Source organism: Suncus etruscus, chromosome 6 (assembly GCF_024139225.1).
Source record: "Suncus etruscus isolate mSunEtr1 chromosome 6, mSunEtr1.pri.cur, whole genome shotgun sequence".
Lineage (NCBI taxonomy): Eukaryota > Metazoa > Chordata > Mammalia > Eulipotyphla > Soricidae > Suncus > Suncus etruscus.
Genome location: NC_064853.1, coordinates 98,897,842 through 98,920,432, shown reverse-complemented (window position 1 = coordinate 98,920,432; position 22,591 = coordinate 98,897,842). Strand labels below are relative to the sequence as shown.

General features: G+C 42.0%; 1 protein-coding gene across 2 annotated transcripts in view; it reads left to right on the top strand.

Moving 5' to 3' along the window:
- The window catches only part of ARMC8 (armadillo repeat containing 8), a 107,518-nt gene that overhangs the window by 77,460 nt on the left and 7,467 nt on the right, over nucleotides 1-22,591 (top strand). The window contains exons 13-19 of one of the 2 annotated variants that reach the window (XM_049775962.1): nucleotides 4,618-4,700; nucleotides 5,004-5,085; nucleotides 8,913-8,999; nucleotides 13,649-13,741; nucleotides 16,435-16,584; nucleotides 18,445-18,540; nucleotides 19,516-19,611. In XM_049775962.1, coding sequence (XP_049631919.1) covers nucleotides 4,618-4,700; nucleotides 5,004-5,085; nucleotides 8,913-8,999; nucleotides 13,649-13,741; nucleotides 16,435-16,584; nucleotides 18,445-18,540; nucleotides 19,516-19,611 — 687 coding nt within the window. The remainder of the gene's footprint in view (nucleotides 1-4,617; nucleotides 4,701-5,003; nucleotides 5,086-8,912; nucleotides 9,000-13,648; nucleotides 13,742-16,434; nucleotides 16,585-18,444; nucleotides 18,541-19,515; nucleotides 19,612-22,591) is intronic. The other variant, XM_049775961.1, reaches the window with a different exon arrangement.

Here is a 22,591-nt window from a genome sequence, read left to right as displayed (position 1 = left end):
CTTCACTGGTGCAACATTCCCACCACCAATGTCCCAGATCTCCTTTTCTAATGTAGAGTTCAGTTCCAAGTTTTCTCTGTTTCTTTAGTTTTGGGACCACTTTTTGGTGGCACTCAGGGATTACCCCTGTCTGGGCTTGGGTCTGTATGGGAGGGTCTGTATGGGAGTGCTGGGAACTGTGCAAGCAAGTATGCAGGGCAAACACCTTATCTGCTGTACTGTCTCTAGTCTCAAGTCTTTATTTCTGATTAGTTTTTATTATCCTGTTAAAACTCTGGGAATCTTTCACAGAAGTCCATTTGTAGTTACTTTGTCTTTTCTTGTCACTGTGCACATAAATGATGGTAAGTTAATGTCTACTTTGATATTCAACTCCTTGACTTTAAACCACTCACTTTGAATGGCTATCCACTGATAACCTGGTTTTAGAGGTTGGAGGAAGATTTTTCAAGGGTTAAGGTGCTTGCCTTGAATGTTACCAGGCCTGGTTCAATCTCCAGCACCACTTATTCCCACAAACACAGAATCAGAAACAATACCACCGGGTATGACCCAAATTGGGCCTGTCAGCTGCCCATAAAATATTAGCTGGTTTCAGTTTTCATATATTTTGCTTGATATGATTTGCTCACCATTCAGAGTTCAAGTCTAAGTTTCTAGTTTCTGGAAAATGCTTCATTCTGAGGCACAATAGAAGAAATAATTGGGTTTTGTAGGATTTTTTTTAAAGACTATTCCTGACTCTTCTGTTTATGTACTCTGAGAAATGATGATGATTGACTTAATTGCCATTGAGTTAATGGTCACTAAAGAACTCAAGAAAGGTTCAGGGAATTCCTATATAAGCCAAGAAAATAATGTTTAACTTCCCACATGTACTATGAACCTCAGCCTTAGAATGGCCTTAATTCTATGTTTTCCTGTAGCCTTCTAAGCTGACCATCTTCCTTTCATAGAACTCAGGGTTTCCTTCCTGTCTCAAATACAGGGACTATGGATCCCGTTCTAGTTGATCCTCACCTACCCCTGCAAAGACTGCAATGTCAGAGAGGAAAAGCCTAATAAATGTGCATAGTTATGAAGGCATTGAGTCTCCACTAGGGAGCTGCAGAGCATCTGGTCCATTCACCTAAAACACGGTTTATTCAGGATGCAAAGTTTTTTACATGATTCAGTTTTGTAGTGATATTTTCATCCTAGGCCCCTAGAAGGTTACAGAAAGATGGTCTCTTCCATGCTGGGTGTTCATTTGACCACTGATACTTCATCTGGGCATGATATGTAAGAGGGTACCATTTTTCTGATTTTAAAATTTTGAGCTAATTTAATAAGTCAGACTGCTGGAAGTATATTTGCTGAGCTATGGCAGGGATACCCACCAAGAACCACGAGGCAGTACAGCATAAGCTGTGTTTGACATTTCACTGAAACCTGAAAAGGCTTTGTAGGAACTGAGATTCAACTCTTCATTGATACCAAACTCAGAGCACATCCTGGGGTTACTGAAAGACCTATCTGTACTTGACTGTTTTTGACTTTTCAGCTCCAGATCTGAAATACTCTCTGATGCTCTGTTAGACTTTCAAGTGGGTCAAGTGGCTCTGGCAGCAGCCACTGCCAGCTTGCATTCCCTGCTGACCTGAAAGTGTTATTTCTGGATTTGATTTCATGGCTTATGGTTGTTTTTTTGTTTTCATTTTGAGCCGTGTGTTTACTGTAATGTTTTTATAGCTGGAGCCTGGTGTAAGGGGCTTCTGGGTGCTGCTGGCCATTTTCCATCAAACTGGCTGTATCTGGTGGTGCTGGTGTAAGAAGGGAGGGCCAGAGGGATTCATATTGTGCCAGGATTTGAGCTTAGGTCCTGGCAAATGCAAAGCACATGCCCCTGGGTTTCACCTGCTCCTATCTCTGGGTCACCCCTAATTGGACCCCTCATGCCTGTGTCTCTTGGCTGTACCATACCTTCTATCCCATGCTCTTTCTGAAAATTAAAGCCTTGCCCAGATGAACTAAAATGACTTCTATTTGTCTACTGATTACAATAGTTATCCTTTCACTCATTTTAAAACTTGTCCCTTTTACTGAAGACCCAGGGAGATAAGGTGAGTTGTTGAAGTTTATGGAGCAAATTTGTATGTTTCTATTCCATCCTGTCCCTCTGCAGATTTGCTCCTCTAGTTGAGTGTGGTTGATAAACATCTCTAGAATCCTCTTTCAAGGCTTTCCTATAGTAGGTTTCTGAAGCTTCTGGAACTTGTGGATCATGTGTCTCATTTCTTGTTGAAGAGTAATCAAGTGCCCTTTTGCCTCCCCCAGTGCCTCATTCTTCAGTAATGCAGCCACTATGCCCAGTACAGGCAATTGTTTCTCCCAACTTATCTCTGCTCATTTCTAAGTAAAAATGATTTACCACAAAACAGAAAGAAGCTTTTCTATAGGAGGACTGAGCCATTGAATGCTTAAGAAGTCTTTCCTTCCAGAGCCCGGAGAGATAGCACAGCGGTGTTTGCCTTGCAAGCAGCCGATCCAGGACCAAAGGTGATTGGTTCGAATCCCGGTGTCCCATATGGTACCCCATGCCTGCCAGGAGCTATTTCTGAGCACACAGCCAGGAGTAACCCCTGACCACTGCTGGGTGTGACCCAAAAACCAAAAAAAAAAAAAAAAAGAAGTCTTTCCTTCCCTGCTAACAACGGTCTTGATTTGGCCTGTCTGCAGCACGGAGAACAATGACTTGATTGAAGTAATCAGCTGACCAACCAGTCTTGACAAGAGTTTTTGCACAGAAAATTAGATAATTTGGAAAGCACATTACTATTACTCCCAAGGGAATAGTAGAATTTTTAAATTAATTTCACACCATGAGAATAGTCATGGAATAAATATAAGGCAGAGTGGTTGAGTACTTGGGAAGAGGTGGAGTTAAAATGTACACAAACTTAGTATCTTGGTTAGTAGGACATCCCCAGTAGCAGTCAGATGGACCAGAATAAAGCAGGTTTAGGGAGGAAGAAAAACTGATAAGTGTGGGGCATAAGGTTGATGTTCTCCAGGTGTTGAGATTGTGGTTAGTGAGCAGCTGAACTGCAAAGGAAGAATAGGAAAGAAATGAGGGTTGGGACTTAGGAAATTATATCAGACTTTCATATCATGACATTATCATAAATGTAGGGTGGGTTGATGGGCTCTACCACATGTCGAGTTTTGGTTTGGTAAGCCAGTAAGTCCACTGGTCAGAAGTTAATGCCAGTGCACTTAGGTCTTTAAAATGAGACTAGCATTGGGAGGTGGGGCAGTCCCTGGGACTGGATCTAGTCAGGTGGTCCAGTGGGAAGTTTCTAGAAGCTAATCTGGGATTAAGGAGTAAGGGTTTTGAGCATGAAGTACCCAGCATAACTAAGGAAAGAAGAAAATGAAAAGTCCAGAAATGTTGTATGTAATGTCTGCTCATTTCCCAGACTGTCCCCGTAGAAAAATGAGGTGACAAATTGAGCTGGGGCTAGGGGGTGCCCCTGAGAGTTTGAGATGAAGAACAGATCAGCAGTGTAAGCTTTCTCCAACCACTTTGGACCCTGCAAAGCAGCAGTGCTTTTGCCCTACACAGAAATGTGCTTTCTCTTTCTCAACCATCTTCCCTTGCTGTACACTGGAACTAACTTAAGAACCTTTGAGTCAGAACTTTTAGCCTTGCAGTCTTGGGAACCGTGTGAGCCCAGATAGTTCTCATGCAGCTAAACAAGCATTCAAGTGTTGGATGCCTGGCTTCTAGTTTCAGCACTTTGAATCTAGCAAGCCCAAGTATACACTTGGAATTTTCAGTTTTCTTCTATGTCAGTGGAATAAAGAGTAATGTATAAAAGTGGTTGAGGGTCAGATTAGATAGTAACATGCCTAGCCCAGCACCTGACACACTGAACCCACTCAACAGACGGGAACTGTTTTTGCTAATACTTGGTAGTTGTATCAGCAGAGCTTGAGTTGGCACTTTATAGCACGACTATCTTAACACCTTACCTTGGATTCCAGATATTGTTTTATTCATGGGATCACACAAGTGAGTTTCCTTCACACTGTTGTTAATTTTGTACCATTACATGTCTTCAAACTATCTTGATTTCCAAGTGTTTTTAATTTACTGATAATAGTTATGGCTCATGTATTCCCCACATCCCAACACTGACATGTTTGCATTCCTTTTGGTTTGGTGACTGAGTGAGGGAACCACAGATATTGTTTCCAAAGGACAGTGTGGACTGATTCTCATCTACATGCACACAGAGAATTCAGTTGAATCTCTGGCTTTTTCTCAAGACTGAGACACTTCTGCAACACTAGTAGTAATTATTGTTTCAAGCATTTTTTAAACAAAATAAACAAGAGTCGCTGATGGTTGCCTTTAAAATGGCAGGTTCTGAATGGGGTGCGGGTGGGGGGTAAGACTCGACTTCTCTGATGATGAGTGGCCTTCCCACATGACAAAATGCTGATCTGGAAGTAAATGTTTGCTAAAACAAAAACATGAAAGTTTTAAATGGCCATTTATACTCTTGTATTTTCAAGCAGTGAAGTTTGTCATCCTCGTGTTGTTATTTATGCAGCATTAACCTTTTTCTCCAGATCATTGAGACTGAGAATATGATGGACCGAATTGTGACTGGCTTGTCTGAGTCTAGTGTCAAGGTGCGGTTAGCTGCCGTCAGGTATGAGCCTTCAATGGTCTGAATAAACATCCTTTGCCATTTGTTTAACCTCTTTCCTTCCCGGATCTTCTCTGAGTAAGCACGGAATCCAAATGTTCCTTGGAAATCTGCTCAGGTTGAATTCACACTGTGTGTAATGTTATTTTAGTAGACACTAGCCTGAGAACCCCCTGAAGTCATTGAATTAACAATGTCTGTCAATATTTTTGAAGTATAGATTAGCCATTGTGAAATGCCAAGCCGTGTCATTGAAAAGTCAAAGTTTAAGCTTCTTGTGAAGCTAATTTTGATTGTTCTTTATAGATGTTTGCACAGTTTATCTAGATCTGTGCAGCAGCTTCGAACCAGTTTCCAGGATCATGCTGTGTGGAAACCTTTGATGAAGGTAAGAGGAAATAGGTCTTACCCATTCCCACCCACACTCGGCTGACAAGGAGGGCAGGAGCTGGCAGCCCTCCCTGCTTGCAGAGTGTCTGAGCCACGGAATGCTTTAGAACCTAGCACCTCTGTGTGACCAAGAAATACCAGTTGGACTTTTTTTTTTTATTTCACAAAATAAAACTTAAATCATTTTTTCTTTGTTTAGTATTACATGTTAGATTTATGTCCAGAAAAAATAGTTTATTCTCGCTATCACTAGAAAAGGGACCAGCCATTTGTAGGCATAACCTATTCTTAGTTCTTTGGCAATCAATCCCTGGACATTTTTAAATATATTTATTATCTTACTATTCCTACTCCTGCTCTACTCCAAAATAACTTCTTTGATCTTAGATTTTAAGGGTTGAGTGGCTGAGGGGCCTGGGGGCCTTGGAAAAGTAAATTTGAATAGACTTAAGAGTATGTGTCAATATTGCTGATAATGCTATCCCTGTTATAGTTCCGTTTAGATCAGTTTGCTCCATTTTTTTCCTCCCCCTGCAGTGCCAGAGATCAAACCCAGAGCTTCATATATGCAGGCAGTTGCTTCTCCACTGAACCCCATGTCAGACCATTAAAAAAAAAAAAAAAAAAAAGCCCAAGTGCTCATACTTGTATTTGATGCCTGCTAAGAAGACAGGTTTTGTTTTGTTTTTTTAACTATAGAGCTTTTGACCCTAGCTTAAAAAGTCATTTCATAGTGGGCCATCAATGTAGTAGAAAGTTAAGGGGGATTCTGAGAAGGAAGCAAGGGGGCTTTCAGGGCAGAGGAAGACAGAAGGACACAGAGAGGATGAAAGAGCCTGAGTAGAAGTTCTGTGCTGTGTGTCAGAAGGGACAAAAAGAGGGGCTGGGGGAAGCTGGACCAGTGCCAGGAGGGGCTATAGGATGGGTCCCAGGGGAGCTGGACAGTGTCTGGGAGGAGTGGGGGGGGGGGCTGGACTGATGTGTTTAGGAGGGGTAATAGGATGGACCCTGGAGGAGCTAAAGCAGTGGGGTGGGGATGTATAGAATGGACCTGGAAGGAGCTAGACAGTGTTCAGGAGGGGACAATAGGATGGTCTCAGATGGAGCTAGGCCAGTATCTGGAAGGGAATGGGCCTATGGGAGCTGGATCCGTGTGTGGGAGGGGGCAAAAGGATGTGCCTAAAGAAAATTCAGCTGATCCTTTCTCAGCTGAGTGATCTCACTCACTGTCTCCTTACTTGTTCTTAAGTGTAGACCTTTTTCATAGTAGTTCTATCCATGATTTTTCAGGCGCTTTCTCCTCTTTCCCCACCTCAAAGTAATTTCCAGATATTTTCTCAGAGCCATTTTCTCTGGTTACTTAATTTAGTTCTGGGTCCTATAAGTCAGAAATGGTGTGGTGTGTGGTTTCAATTGGTTTTTCCAGGAAAATTTTGGTGAGAAATCAGAAAAGGGTTAAAATATAAATAGCTTAGAAGTAAATCAATATTTATTGGAGATATTTAGGTCTTCTTAGTTCAAAGGCTGATTGCATGACTACTCATTCTTCCTGTTTGGTTCTCCATATTTTTAACTATTGGTAGCATTTGGTTTAATTAAAATGTTTTCTTATGAATCTTTTATTTTGATAATATTTGAGGGAGTGTTAGTGTCAGATGTCAATTGAATTTTACATACTATGTGATATTGCACTTTAGTAAATGCTTTAATGTCATAAAATCTCTTCTATTTTAGTTGATAATTAAATGTTTAATTTGAAATAAAACAATATCAAAAGCACATAAATCTATAAAACGTTTTTCAAATGTATTATTAAGGTTGGCAGTTAAGTCTTATAGGCATTTACTTATTGACAGCCAAAAATGCAAATCAGTATCATTTTAGAAAATGATTCTTTTTCTTAAGTCACAGATATTTAATGAATAGTGCAGTACACTTTGGTTTAAATTAGATCATAGATGCATAGATTATTCCTTTAAAGCTTAAATTTGTTAATAAAAAAAGTAGGTCACAAAGAGTGGTAGTTATTCTGAGGACAGAGTAGATGGTTTTTATTTTTGTTTTTTGGCTTTTGGGCCACACACAGTGATGCTCAGGCGTTAACTCCTGGCTATGTGTTCAGAAATTACTCCTGGGTTGGGGGACCCTATGGATGCCAGGAATTAAACCCAGGTCTGTCCAGGATAAGTCTCATGCAAGGAAAACACCCTACCGCTTTGCTATCACTTTGGCCCCAGAATGAATGATTCTTAAGGGCTCCAGGGAAGCTTCTGGAATGGATCTGCCTTCCAGCTCAGGCAAGAATGCACATTTGAGAAGTTTAGGAAAGGCATGGCCAGGAAGGGGGAACAGAAAACCTCATGACAGAATTATAATTCTTGTTCATTCTTAACTTAAAGGAACCTAAGACTTGATTTGGTGAAGGAAGTAGATAAAATATTTTATCTACGGATTTATAAACTGCGTCTGTGTGTGTGTGTGTGTGTGTGTGTGTGTGTGTGTGTGTGTGTGTCCATTTCTAAATTTGTATCCAAAGCACCTCAGATTTCTTTGGAGATCATGATCGTGTGTGTGTGTGTGTGTGTGTGTGTGTGTGTGTGTGTGTGTGTGTGTGTGTGTGTGTCCATTTCTAAATTTGTATCCAAAGCACCTCAGATTTCTTTGGAGATCATGAATCTGATCCTGGTCTGATTCTAAATGTAAAGGGTCTAGTTGAAGGTGATTGCAGATAAGAGGTGTTTGTGAAGCCTTCTCTCAGAATCCAGAAAGAACAAGTTCTGATAATGGCGACTAACATTGATCATCATGCTATGTTGTGTTTAGAGTTCTGTGAGTGTGCATGGCAGTGAATTTTCAATGTACCTATATGTGCCTGATAATAATTATGGCAATAAATGACTTTTTAAAAATCCTAATTACATGGTCATTACTGTGTACCACTGTTCTCATACTCTTTTCATATATCCTAACAACAGCCCCTGTGAAGAAGGAGCTGTTATTAATCCCATTTCAGTCCAGAAATTCAAAGTCCTCTTTTGAGTTTGAACTGAAATTGACACTCATACAGATTGTGTCCTGAAATCCCATGTATGCTTACCTTATTTTTCATGATGTGGCATTTAATTCTACCAAGAAATGGTTGAATATTTTTTCTGAGTGCAAAGTTAGGAATAACCCTTGAGTACAACCTGGCCTGCAAACAAAACAAAGGTTGTTTTCCCCAATTCCTCAACCCAGATTCTAGAGGTTAAGAAATTTGCTCACATCCATACATTTACTAAGTAGAAGAATGAGGTCTGGAGCCAATTCTGAGCAATTCCACTTCTGAGACCCAGTTCCCCATATCTCCTAGCAGCCTGTGCAATTGCTTAAATACTGGAGGAAAATAGCTACCTGTGCTACTTTCCAAGCAAGTCCTTCTACAGACACACCAGGAAGTCTCAGAACCTTAGGCTTTGCTGTGGTTTCATAATTAGCCTTGACTCAGTAGTCTCGTGAACCAACTTGTCACCAAACTCTTCCAAGATCCTCAAACTTCACATCAAACACCCCTTCTTACCTTATATTCAGTTTCTATGTGGCAGTCCCCATCCAGGCAGTAACACTCTTAATTCCTCCAACTGGATTAGTGTAGAGGTGTAAGTAATAGAATGCTAGGTACATGCTAACATGGTAGCACATAGATTTTCCCCAACTTTCTTAAACATAGAAATCCTACTGAAAGGTACTTTCTTTTCTCACTTGGTTTTATCACCCCCCCCCCCCCCCGTGGCTCGAAATCATTAATAGTATCCCTTTCTTTCTTTTTCTTTAAAATTTCTATAGGTTTTACAAAATGCACCAGATGAAATTTTAGTAGTAGCCTCGTCCATGCTATGCAATCTCCTCCTTGAATTTTCTCCAAGCAAAGAGGTCAGTATTCCTTTTTACCTTTATAGACTTTACAGTCTACCTAGAGCTTAGTCAAATAATTTTGTTAGTAGTTGACATTGAATTTGGAAAATTGGTCTCAAACTTGGCTTGGTGCAAGTGGAAGGGGTGAGGGGTCACACGAGAGCAAGGACACACAAGTGCAGGGTTTAAGGACTTACCTAGAATGCAGCCAAACCTGGGTGAGCCTCTGGCACCACGTGGTCCCCTGAATATATTCGGTATATCCCTTCATATACACATCCAAATAAATAAAGTCTACTTTGGAATAGTTGGGGGGAGAGGACAAATTAAATGATTTTTACCTTATGTGGCCAACATATTCAGCCACATAAGCTATTAAAGCTTGAAATTAGTCTCAAGTAGCTGCAGCTACATTGTAAGAAATTACTATTATTAAGCACTTTCACTATAGAAAAAACTAAAAATTATTTCTGTAAGACAGGACTATGTCATTTCAAGGCCATCACTTCTGAGATCAGAAAAATAACTCTTAAAAAATAATGGCAGTTGTTTGAAGAATGATTATATAATGATACTTTTCCCTATTGTCTATTTTATAAATTATTTGAGCAATTATTATTTTAGAAAGGTAAAGATAAACTTTAATAAAGTAAGGAAAATACTTATTGAGTTAAATTTATCCTGACAGAACTGTTGTCTACCCTAAAGTGAGCTTGAGTTTAAATAATCCTTTTGTTTGCTAAAGTGTCTGCTAAAATGGTCCAGTTTTTGTTGAATTTCTTTTGCATCATAACACCTAGAGTCTTTGAGAGGAAGGGGTGCAGAGGAGAGATTCCCAAGAGCTGCTCAGGGGTCCTTGACTATGCAGTCTGGAAGGTTTAATACTTGAGTCACACCTAATAGTGCTCAGGGGAGTAACTGGTACTGGCAATGTAGTGAGTCCTTCACTTGGCCAGTGTGTTCTCCTGCCCTTTGTGTAGGTGTTGGTAGCAAAGAAGGCATTAATGCATATTCACACATTTGCTCAATAGGCAGAAATTTGGGAAACAAGCATTGTTTTGTTTTTTGGGGTTTTTTTGAAGATTTATTTTTCTATTTTTAGTACTCAGGGCCTATTACTGACTGTACTCAGTAATTACCCTGGCCATATTTGGGGAACATTATGCAGTGCCGAGAACTGAACCTGTGTTGGCTGTATCCAAGGCAAGCTCCTGACCTGTTTCTCTGACCTGTAACTAATATTTCTGTAGGAAGAGCAACTTGAGAGATTTCCCCCATTCTCTGTCCTGGCAGCAGGGTCTCAAACTGTTGATGGTTGGATTGGAGTCAGTGTGCCACCATTTATCATACTCAACAGCATTATTTCTCTCACAACCACTTTCAGAATGTTTAGAGTTCACTTTGTTAGTTGAGAGGAGCTCAGGCATAACATTTTTTGGAAGGTGGGGGTCACAACTGACAGTGCTCAGGGGTTACTCCAGGCTCTGCTCAGAAATTGCTCCTGGCAGGCTCGGGGGACGATATGGGATGTCAGGATTCTAACCACTGTTGTTCTGCATGCAAGGCAAATGCCTTACCTCCATGCTATCTCTCCGGACCCAGCATAACATTATTAATATGATTTTTCATATTTTTCTACTTATAAAGTGGTTTAATAAATTGAACCCATTTTGATATCTCAACTGTCCTGCTTTAGAACAGTGTTCTTCAACCTTCTTACACTTGTGGATCGGCCCCTGTCCTCCTTATCCAGGACTGGCAGTTAGAACCAGAGTTATGAACCAGTGGTTTCCAACATGTCTACACCCATGGACTGGTGGACCACTGCTGGCTTTAGAAAGCAACTAGGAAAAAAGACACAATTTGAGCCATCAATAGTTCCATAAGCAGGGGCTAGAGTGACAGCACAGTGGTAGCGCATTTGCTTTTCACGCAGATGACCCAGGATGGACGTAGGTTCAATCCCCAGTATTCTATATGGTCCTCCAAGCCAGAAGCGATTTCTGAGCTAGGAATAACCCCTGAGCATCAACGGGTGTGGCCCAAAAACCAGATAAATAAAATAAAAGAATTACATAAGCAAAACACATGTTTACATACAGGAAGCCCAAGTTTGATCCTGAATACTGCATGGTACTCAGATAAGAGTTAGGCCCTAAGCACTACCAGGGGTTGTGAAACCTGAAATCTAAGCAATTAAGTAACTAATTTTCAAAACAACAAAAGAGATGTGATTTTTTTTTTTTTTTTGATTTTTGGGTCACACCCAACAGCGTTCAGGTGTTACTCCTGGCTCTACGTACAGAAATCGCTCCTGGCAGGCTCAGGGGACCTTATGGGATGCTGGGATTTGAACCACCAGCCTTCTGCATGTAAGGCAAACACCTTACCTCCATGCTATCTCTCTGGCCTAAAGAGATGTGATTTTTATAACCCATTCACCAAGATCACAAACTTAAACAAATAAAACTAACATTTAATATTGTGGTGTGATTTAAATGTGTCCATTTCAAGCACATATCTTTCAGTTGGTCAAATCAAGATTCCAAAGGGATCCATATTCCAGGTATCTCTGTCTTGTTAAGAATAGAGATAATGCTCTGTCTATCACTGGGCCTCCTGGGCAAAGCTGGTGGCCCTTATCAACAAAACCTCAAAGGAAGCCACTGAAGAGGCAGACAACAGGCTTGGGGAAATGTAGTCTCGTCCACATACCTCTTTTTGAGGTACCTGGGGAACAAACCTAGGATTCACACATACCTGCTTTTGTTTTTTGAACCATACCTGCCCATACTAAGGTTATTCCTGGCTCTGCACTCAGGAATTACTCCTAGTGATGTTGAGGGCACCATATGGGGTATCAAGGATTGAAAACAGATTAGCCTTGTGCAAGGCAAATGCCCTACCTTCTGTAACACCACTCTCTGCTCTCCACACTTTTTTTTAAATTACTAATAAACTGGAAATGCAGTAAAGATATTATGTTTCAGTGGACAAAATTGGAGTATAGATTGTAGATTCCATAAAGCTTTGTTTAATGTTAACTTTTTTGAGTTGGTAAGAGATTATTTTTGTCTTAGAAGCATGCGACCAACCAGGATTTGGTCCTCAGCATCCCATTTAGTCCCCCATGTCCTACCAGGAGTATTTCCTTCGAGTGCAGAGCCAAGAGTAATCCCTGAGCTTCGCCAAATGTGGCCCAAAGTAAAAAAAAGTTGGGGGGGAAGCTCTCATTGAAGTACTTGGGTAAAGGAGTTTAGTGTTTTAGAAAGAATTCTACTTTCTAATGGTTCAGAAACAAATAATATGAATATGAAGTAGGGATAAAGTGCCAAATTTAGAATAGATGACATATTAAAACTGGTGAGTCTGGGAAAGGACTATGCAGCATTCCTTGACTTTTATTTGATACTTTTAGTAATTTGTACTTTTTTCAAAATAAAATGTCAAACAGTAGTGTAGGGGTGAAGGCACCTGGAGAAATAATACAAAGGTAATGCACACAGAGAGAGAATAAGGGGTTAAGACACATGCCTTGCCTATAATTGGCCCTGGTTCAGTTCGTGGCACCACATGGTCTGACTCTAGACTCCACCCAAGATTATCCCCTATATTTATGGCCTGCTAACTCAGTTGGCCAAAAATCACGAGTGGCCCCAACCCCCTGAGCATCTCTTGATGGCCCCTTCTGCTTTTATTGAGAAATAAAAATAAAACCAATAATTTGTGCAATTAATGGGTTGTGTACCCTTCTTTGAAATGTCTCCATGAATAACACTGCCTTTTTTCTCAGTAAATAATCCTGAATTAAGATATTTCCATGGGGCTGGAGAGATAGCATGGAGGTAAGGCGTTTGCCTTTCATGCAGAAGGTCTGTGGTTCAAATCTCGGCGTCCCATATGGTCCCCCGTACCTGCCAGGAGCGATTTCTGAGCATAGAGCCAGGAGTAACTCCTGAGCACTGCCGGGTGTGACCCAAAAACCAAAAAAAAAAAAGATATTTCCAAAATCCACTTGTTCAGGATTCCGTAAACTAAGTGTTTGTCAACAATGGTAAATCCATCCTCCAAGATTTCAACTGTTTTCAAGTCTCTCCAACCCCAAATATTTTTCGTTAAGTATCATAAAGTAAAATGAACTATAGCATGCTATGTCATGGGCAAGTACACTCTAAAGTATGAGACTCTTTGGACTGCATAGTTGTTCTGTAAGTCTTGAAAGTCATTCTCAAAGAAGAATTCTGCATCAGGCTGGACTCAGACCAGCCTTTGGAGTGCTATTTTGGCTCTGAATTCCATGCTAGCCAGCCATAGAGTTTGCAGACCCCCCCCACACTCATTCATATGCATGTGCTAAGCAGGGAGTGACATCACCTCAGTACAGTGAGAGCAAGAGTTGAACTAGGTCATGTAACCACAATAGTGGAAAGTGTGCAGATCCAGAGGCATCTCTGAAGTGTCAGAAATATAAAAGAGAAGCCAGGGCCTGTTGGAAGATTCAGATTTGTGGAAGAATTTTGCTCTGGCTCCTCTCATGGTAGAGTTTACTGGCTGCTTAATTCCCTGCTCTGTGGAAGTAGCTTGGAATTAAAGTGGGTGAATTATAGGCAGGTTCAACATTTTGTTTATAACCCTGACTTTGACACTATTTTTCTTTCCAATCACAGCCCATTTTAGAGTCTGGAGCAGTAGAGCTTCTTTGTGGATTAACTCAAAGTGAAAATCCTGCACTTCGAGTGAATGGCATTTGGGCTTTAATGGTACGTCTCACACTGACTGGTATCACGGCTCACTGAGGGAAGCAAGCTGTCACAGAGTTAATGACTGCAGAATACACATTCTGTTTAAAAGGCCTGGGGTCTCCTTGTTTGGGCAATTTTATAGTGTCCTATATAGGAGGTAGAATACGTAGCATTCACCTTTTCAGATAGAAGCAAGCTTTTTGGCCACTATGTGCCTCACTTCTTATATAACTAAGTAAATTAGGTGATCTGACAGTGAAATTTGACTTGTCTAATTTTGAGAGGCCAGACTTGCCTCTTGAACCTAGTGATGGTGCCCATATAGAGCTCCTTTACTCCTTACAGTAGGACTCTGAAATAAGCCAGGGAGCAGTCTTATTTATGAGAGTACAATTAAGGTACCAAGTGATTAAATACCTTGTCCAAAATTATGAAACTGGTGCATTTAATCCTGAATGATTTTTAATAGCTTCTAGTATTTATAATTGTTAAATCCTGAATCTTTATAAAGTCAGAACCATTTTTCCTTAGGATTTATTAAAATCAAGTTATTGGAATGAAAAATAGATAATACTACATGGATTTTAAAAACATAATTATAATATTTACAGTGTAATTACCCTACTAAGCCAGGTACTTTCTATTTGTCACCTTTATTTCTCCAATTTGCTGCATAGTTGGGGAGATGACTCACTGGGCCAATAAGTGGTCATAATGGGTTCTCATTACCCACACCCATGCTCTTTTTTATATTATATATGTTGCCTTTTACATGAACTGTGGGGTGAAAATAATCATCTTGCAGGAAATAAATTCTGTACTTCCACAGTTTCTTTTTTCCTCAATTTGTATGAGCTGTTAGCACTTTTTCCCCTTCTTTTTAGGTTACACTTAGCCATCCATACTCAGGGGTTACACAGCCAGGAGGGCTTAGAGGACCAATATGGAATGTCAGGGGCTGAACCCAGGTTAGCTGCATGCAAGCACCTTATTGTGCTCTGGCCTCATGCACCATTTTAAGGTTGAAAATTGAACATCTCCTCCCACTTCTCAGATCCTTATTGATTAGCTTATTCTCATCAATCTCCAAATTATCAGTTATTCTATTCTCTGTCCACAAGAATGTAAAGCTTTGGAATCATCATAGATCGGAGTCACTTCTCACCTAGCCTAGTATTCTTTTACTCCGCCATGTTGCCTTGCATCAGCTGAGTCTCTCCTATGTTCTTACTTAGCACCTTAGTTAGAAAAAGAAATACTGGGGGCCGGCGAGGTGGCGCTAGAGGTAAGGTGTCTGCCTTGCAAGCACTAGCCAAGGAAGGACCGCGATTCAATCCCCCGGCGTCCCATATGGTCCCCCCAAGCCAGGGGCAATTTCTGAGCACTTAGCCAGGAGTAACCCCTGAGCATCAAATGGGTGTGGCCCCCCCCCCAAAAAAAAGAAAAAGAAATACTGGGCCCGGAGAGATAGCACAGCGGCGTTTGCCTTGCAAGCAGCCGATCCAGGACCAAAGGTGGTTGGTTCGAATCCCGGTGTCCCATATGGTCCCCCGTGCCTGCCAGGAGCTATTTCTGAGCAGACAGCCAGGAGTAACCCCTGAGCACCGCCGGGTGTGGCCCAAAAACCAAAAAAAAAAAAAAAAAAAGAAATACTATGGTTTTGAGAGATGACACAGTGGATAAGGTACAGAGTGTTTGCCTGCATATGGCTGACCTGGGTTCCAGATTCCTGGCACCACAGTGTCCTGAATCCCACCAGGAGTGATCTCTGGATAGCAGCTAGGTATGTCCAAAAGAAAAGCAAACAAAAGCAGTTCCACAGCCAAATAACTCCTGTCCACTAGTGTTCAGATGTTCACCCTGCCCCTGGGAAGAGTCTAACCCAGCCATATCCTTACCCAGCATACTATTCTGAACACTTAGTTTTGTGCCAGTACAAGCCCTCTAGTTATTTTTATTCCTAATAAGAGTGTACTTCAAAGTTGCTGTCAGAGTTCCTTACACAATATTAACTGCTGATAGTCATTTTGTTATTAAAGGCAAGAGAAAGCAACTTGGTAATTACAGGAGAGTTCCAAAAGTTTTCTGTTTCCTTGTGAAATTCGAAGGTCCATATCAGAAATTTGATGTTCCTTACACAGGGGCATCTGCAGAGTGGTAGTCATCTTTCTCCTGACAGAATTACAAGGAGTCAGGAAATGTGTGTGACATGCATAGAGATTTTTGGAGGCAGATTCTCTTTGTACTTTGAGAACTTACCAGTTACTCTTTTTTTTTTTTTTTTTTTTTTTTTTTTTTTTTTTTTTGGTTTTGGTTTTTGGGTTACACCCGGCAGCACTCAGGGGTTACTCCTGGCTCTATGCTCAGAAATCGCTCTTGGCAGACTCAGGGGACCGACCATATGGGATGTGGAATTTGAACCACTGTCCTTATGCATGCAAGGCAAATGACTTAGCTCCATGCTATCTCTCCGGCCCCTTACCAGTTACTCTTAAAATCGAATTTACTGGGCCCGGAGAGATAGCACAGAGGCGTTTGCCTTGCAAAGGTGGTTGGTTCAAATCCCGGTGTCCCATATGGTCCCCCGTGCCTGCCAGGAGCTATTTCTGAGCAGACAGCAAGGAGTGACCCCTGAGCACCGTCGGGTGTGACCCAAAAAAAAAAGCGAATTTACTGAGGCAAATGATTCTTGAAATCTCTAATCCTTTCAGAATATGGCGTTTCAGGCTGAACAAAAGATAAAGGCAGATATTTTACGAAGCTTAAGTACTGAACAGCTCTTTCGGTTATTATCGGATTCTGATTTGAATGTGCTGATGAAGACTCTGGGGCTGCTGCGAAATCTCCTCTCTACTCGGCCTGTAAGTGAATAATGGGGTGTCCAGCATAGTATATGGCAAAAACTCGCACTTCCTCTTTTCCTACTTGGGACCTGCCTTTTCCCAGGGGTTTATGAGGTTGCAGACATACCTGCCTATCATCAAGAGGAGAAGCCTGGAAGCCACTTCAAGAAGGGCTTTGCCTGGGGCCAAGCAATTACACAGGGGTTGGGCCTTTGTCTTATACGGAACCTCCCCGGTTTGGATGTCTGAATTCCCAGATGGTCTTCCAAGCCTGCCAGGAGATTCTGAACACAGAATCAGAAATAACCCCTGAGCAATGCTGGGTGTGGACTCCCCCCACCCCCCCCAAAAAAAAAAAAAGAATGGCTTTGCCTATTCCATCTCCTCCCTCTTCTAATATATTGTGTGCTCACAGGACAGGCTTCCTCCTACCTCTGAGGCTTTTGTTTTCCCTTCAAAAAGTCTCCCCAATGCTGCCATGTAGATATCCCTACCTCACCCACTCACTCTGGGTTCAGTGTGGGGAGTAGCAGGGCGGGGATGTCCAGGCAGGAGAAGCTGAGCCTTGCTGGCGGGCTCTATCCCTCTTGCTTTTCCTCATGGTCCCCAACAACAGTGCCAGTGGCCTTCACATAGCACGGGTCGAGAGGGAGCTTCTCAGTGCTTCATTGTGGTCCCAGTCTTTGAACATTTAAGCCCAGTGTTGGTGTTGGTGTCAGTGCACCACTTTTTGTGCTTCCTAAATATCTTTGAACCCAAGGATTCCTCATGATTACAGTTCAGATTTTTTGGTTTGGGGCCCATACTGGGGAACCATATGAGATGCTGGGGATCAAACCTAGGTCAGCTGCATATCTCTCCAGCCATATAGTTTATCATTCTATCAGAAAATCCACGCTCTCTTCATCTCAAGTCATCAAAACTTTTCATCAAAGCAACATTAAAAATTGGAAGGCAGCGGCTGAAGTGATAGCACAGCGGTAGAACGTTTGCCTTGCATGCAGCTGACCCAAGATGGACCTCAATTTAATCCCATATGGTCCACCGAGCTAGGGGTGATTTCTGGGCTCATAGCCAGGAATAACCCCTGAACATTACCGGGTGTGGCCCTAAAACAAAAAATTGGAAGGCAAAGTGCAGAGTCAAAGCATGATTAAAAGGGACCAGAAAGGGCACCAGAGAGATAGCACAGCGGTAGGGTGTTTGCCTTGCAACTGGCGGCCTCAGGACTAATGGTGGTTCGAATCCTAGAATCCCATCTGGTCCCCCATGCATTCCAGGAGTGATTTCTGAGCACAGAGCCAGGAGCAACCCCTGAGCACTGCTGGGTGTGGCCCAAAAACCAAAAATAAAAGGGGCCAGAAAGTTATCTAAAATAGACCCAGAGCTTGAACCCCATATTCTCATTCCTAATCCTACCCAAACCAGCAGTACTGGGTATACCCTAGTGCCTCCCAAGTACTGCTCCTTGAAGCCCACCCACATGGACAGACTGAGCATTGCTGGACTGGTCCCTAAATATTGCATGCACATTGATAGGGAGTAAAAAGACTCTTTTCTTTTTTGGTTTTTGGGCCACACCCGCAGTGCTCAGGAGTTACTCCTGGCTGTCTGTTCAGAAATAGCTCCTGGCAGGCACGGGGGACCATATGGAACACCGGGATTCGAACCAATCACCTTTGGTCCTGAATCGGCTGCTTGCAAGGCAAACGCCGCTGTGCTATCTCTCCGGGCCTGTAATGACTCTTTTCAAATCTAGTACTTTGTGCTTTCATGTTCTCTTTGAAGCAGTTATGTATCATTGAACTTTACAAACTTTTCCTTATTTTATTTCTTTATCCTCTTGATAATAATTGTGGGTTTCCCATTGTTTTGCAGCATATAGATAAAATAATGAGCACTCATGGAAAGCAAATTATGCAAGCTGTTACCCTCATTCTGGAAGGGGAGCATAATATTGAGGTGAAAGAACAGGTATGTGTCTTCTTTTGCCTTATTCTTATTTTTTAAATAAATAATAGCTTTTAAATGATTTAGGAAAGTCTGTCTTGATCTGGAGTCTCCTGGAATGTTTTAGGTTGTTTTGGATTTTTTTTGATGGGGAGGTTTATTGTTGTTTTGGTTTGGTTTGGTTTGGTTGTTTTTTGACTCACCCCAGCAGCGCTCGGGGATTACTCCTGGCTCTTTGCTCAGAAATCACTCTTGGCAGACTTGGGAACATATAGTATGCAGGGAATCAAACCTGGGTCTACCAAGGTAGGCTGCATGCAAGGCAAATGCCCTACCACTGTGTTCTCTCTCCAGCCCCTCCTGAAATGTTTTAATATGCAAAAGACAAGATATGAGATGGCAGGCGCTCTGGAAGACTCTCAACCCCCATACAATCTTTGTTCAGGAATTCTTCCTTCTGGGATAGAAGGACCAGACTCCAGAGTTCCACCTTCTGTGTCATACTTGTACATTGAACCAATAACTTTAGGACAGCCATTTTTAATCATTCTAGTGCAGATTCTTTCTGCACTCTGGTCTCAAATTTCTGCAACTCCTCAATAAGATAAGCCCTTGTGCTAGAGACATTCTCTTTTTTTATCTAAGGTCTCGTGTGTGTGTGTGTGTGTGTGTGTGTGTGTGTGTGTGTGTGTGTTTGTGATTTTTTTTTTTATGGTAGCACTAGCTATAAGTCTTGGCTGCCTTTTCTTGCCATAGTTTATGCCCAGAAAGAAACTCAGTATACTGAAATTTTTGGGTTCTCTTTCGCCTGAAGTAGACTTTACTCACATGTGGTTACGTTTGTTGGCAATGAGTCCAGGGGGGGAGAAATTGAGGTATTCGAGGGGAGCCTGTGAAACTAACATCCATTCGCTCCAGTTGGGAAACTGCCTGAGCTCTCATGCGAGCTTGAGTGTCAGGACAGGACCTTTCCTGATGGCAGGTCTTGTTTGTTTCCAGACTCTGTGCATCCTGGCCAACATTGCAGATGGGACAACGGCTAAGGACCTTATCATGACCAACGATGACATCCTGCAGAAAATAAAGTACTACATGGTAGGCCTTTCTCCTTCCCTACTCTGCTTTAGCTACACAATAGAAGGGACAGTATTACTGTCAACACAAACCGTAGTTGTGAGCTAAACAGACATGGAATAAATCATTCTAATAGATTCTAGGATCTCTTCACTATCAGAAAGAAAAGGACCTGGGCTGGAGTGATAGCACAGTAGCAGGGCATTTGCCTTGCCCGTAGCCAACCTGGGATGAACCCAAGTTCGATTCCCAACATCCCACATGGTCCCCCGAGCCTGCCAGGAGAGATTTCCTTTTTTTTTTTTTTAACTTTTTTATTTAAACAAATTTATACATACATGATTGTGTTTGGGTTTCAGTCATATAAAGAACACCACCCATCACCAGTGCAACATTCCCATCACCAGTGTCCCGAATCTCTCTCCTCCCCACCCAACCTTCGCCTGTACACTAGACAGGCTTTCTATTTCCCTCGTATATTCTCATTATTAGGATAGTTCGAAACATAGTTATTTCTCTAACTAAACTCATCCCTGTTTATGGTAAGCTTCATGAGGTGAGCTGTAACTTCCAGGTCTTTTCTCTTTTGTGTCTGAAAGTTATTGCAAGAATGTCTTTCATTTTTCTTAAAACCCATAGATGGGTGAGACCATTCTGCATCTTTCTCTCTCTCTCTCTCTGACTTATTTCAGTCAGCATAATAGATTCTATGTACATCCATGTATAGGAAAATTTCATGACTCTCAAATGAAATTTTCATTTCATTTCTCCTGACAGCTGCATAATATTCCATTGTGTATATGTTCCACAGTTTCTTTAGCCATTCATCTGTTGAAGGGTATCTTGGCTGTTTCCAGAGTCTTGCTATGGTAAATAGTGCTGCAATGAATATAGGTGTAAGGAAGGGATTTTTGTATTGTATTTTTGTGTCCCTAGGGTATATTCCCAGGAGTGGTATAGCTGGGTCGTATGGGAGCTTGATTTCCAGTTTTTGGAGGAATCTCCATATTGCTTTCCATAAAGGTTGAACTAGATGGCATTCCCACCAGCAGTGGATAAGAGTTCCTTTCTCGGGCCCGGAGAGATAGCACAACGGCATTTGCCTTGCAAGCAGCCGATCCAGGACCAAAGGTGGTTGGTTCGAATCCCGGTGTCCCATATGGTCCCCCGTGCCTGCCAGGAGCTATTTCTGAGCAGATAGCCAGGAGTGACCCCTGAGCACCACCGGGTGTGGCCCAAAAACCAAAAAAAAAAAAAAAAAAAAAAAAGAGTTCCTTTCTCTCTACATCCCCACCAACACTGCTTGTTCTCATTCTTTGTGATGTGTGCCAAACTCTGGGGTGTGAGGTGGTACCTCATAGTTGTTTTGATTTGCAGAGAGATTTCTGAGCATAGAGCCAGGAGAAACCCCTGAGTATTGCTGGGTGTAACCCAAAATGAAAGATGGACTGATGGATGGATGGATGGATGGATGGATGGATGGATGGATGGATGGATGTGTGAGTGGGTGGGTAGTGGATGAGAAAAGGACCACTACCATAGTCAGTGAAGACCAGGACTCATAGAAAGATGGATGGATGGATGGATGGATGGATGGATGGATGGATGGATGGATGGATGGGTGAATGGATGGACGGGTGGGTGGGTAGGTGGGTGGTGGATGAGAAAAGGACCACTACCATAGTCAGTGAAGATCAGGACTCATAGATGGATGGATGGATGGATGGATGGATGGATGGATGGATGGATGGATGGATGGATGAGAAAAGGACCACCACCAGTCAGTGAAGACCAGGACTCTTGGCTTTCTCTCGGCATCCCCAATCCTTGTCCTCTCTGTAGTTTTCAGCACTGCATAAATGGCTCTCTGATACTTTTTTTTTTTTTTTTTTTTTTGGTTTTTGGGTCTCACCCGGCAGTGCTCAGGGGTTACTCCTGGCTCCAGGCTCAGAAGTCGCTCCTGGCAAGCATGGGGGACCATATGGGACGCCGGGATTCGAACCGATGACCTTCTGCATGAGAGGCAAACGCCTTACCTCCATGCTATCTCTCCGGCCCCTTCTCTCTGATACTTTTAATGCCTGCTTCATTTATTAAGTGTGTTATACTTAAACTGCCATGCAGTTTCTCTTTATTACCAGATACTTCCCCATTGGCCAAATCTAGATTTCCTATATCTTTCACACTCTTGATGTCTCCTAGAAAAACCTTCAACATACATGAGTCTGTTTTCTTTTGACTTTACCATGTTAGAGTTACACCAAACTAGGCTGACTGGTTTCATGGAAATTTATGCACACAAAACTCAGGTGGACTCTTAGTTCCACCCTCTGTCCTCCTGTGCTACCTTCTTCTCTTCCCTTTCACTTAGTGGTCATCTCACCTTTTGTTTTAAGAAACTAGAAGAAAATATTTTAATAGCTTCTTGTGGAGCAGCGGACTGGCAAACAGTTTCTATGCTTGGCTTTAGCTTACTCTCCAATTTCTACAGGCTTCATCTGCATTTTCCTGAACAGTTCATCCTTTCCCTTGTTTACCTGTTCTTTGTACCCAGCCCTCAAACTGACCTTATCCTAGTCAGAGATCCAGCCCAGACCTCTCTACCCTCCCTCTTCCTTAAAATAGGCTTAAAGAAACATCTTGTCAAGTGCAATAATGTCAGTCTTTAAGGCAATAAATGTTTCTTTATGTTAGGGACAGGGATCTGCCAATCACATCACCACACTGCCAGCACTTCCCACACTGCAGCCCATATGCAGCCCTCATGACCTCAGTTCTGTGGTCAGAGTTGAATGTTTTCTTTTGGTGGCCACTCTGTTTCCATGCTTTATTCCTTCATATACATACCATGATGGGTCAGATTAGCTGGTAATTATTGCTCTCCTTTTGAATTATTTGGCATAATCTGACACCTAGTACATGATATGTTGTAGCAAAGCACTAGTTTTTTCTAGAAGTTGTGTCATTTTCTGCAATGTATATATGTATATCACACTTTACA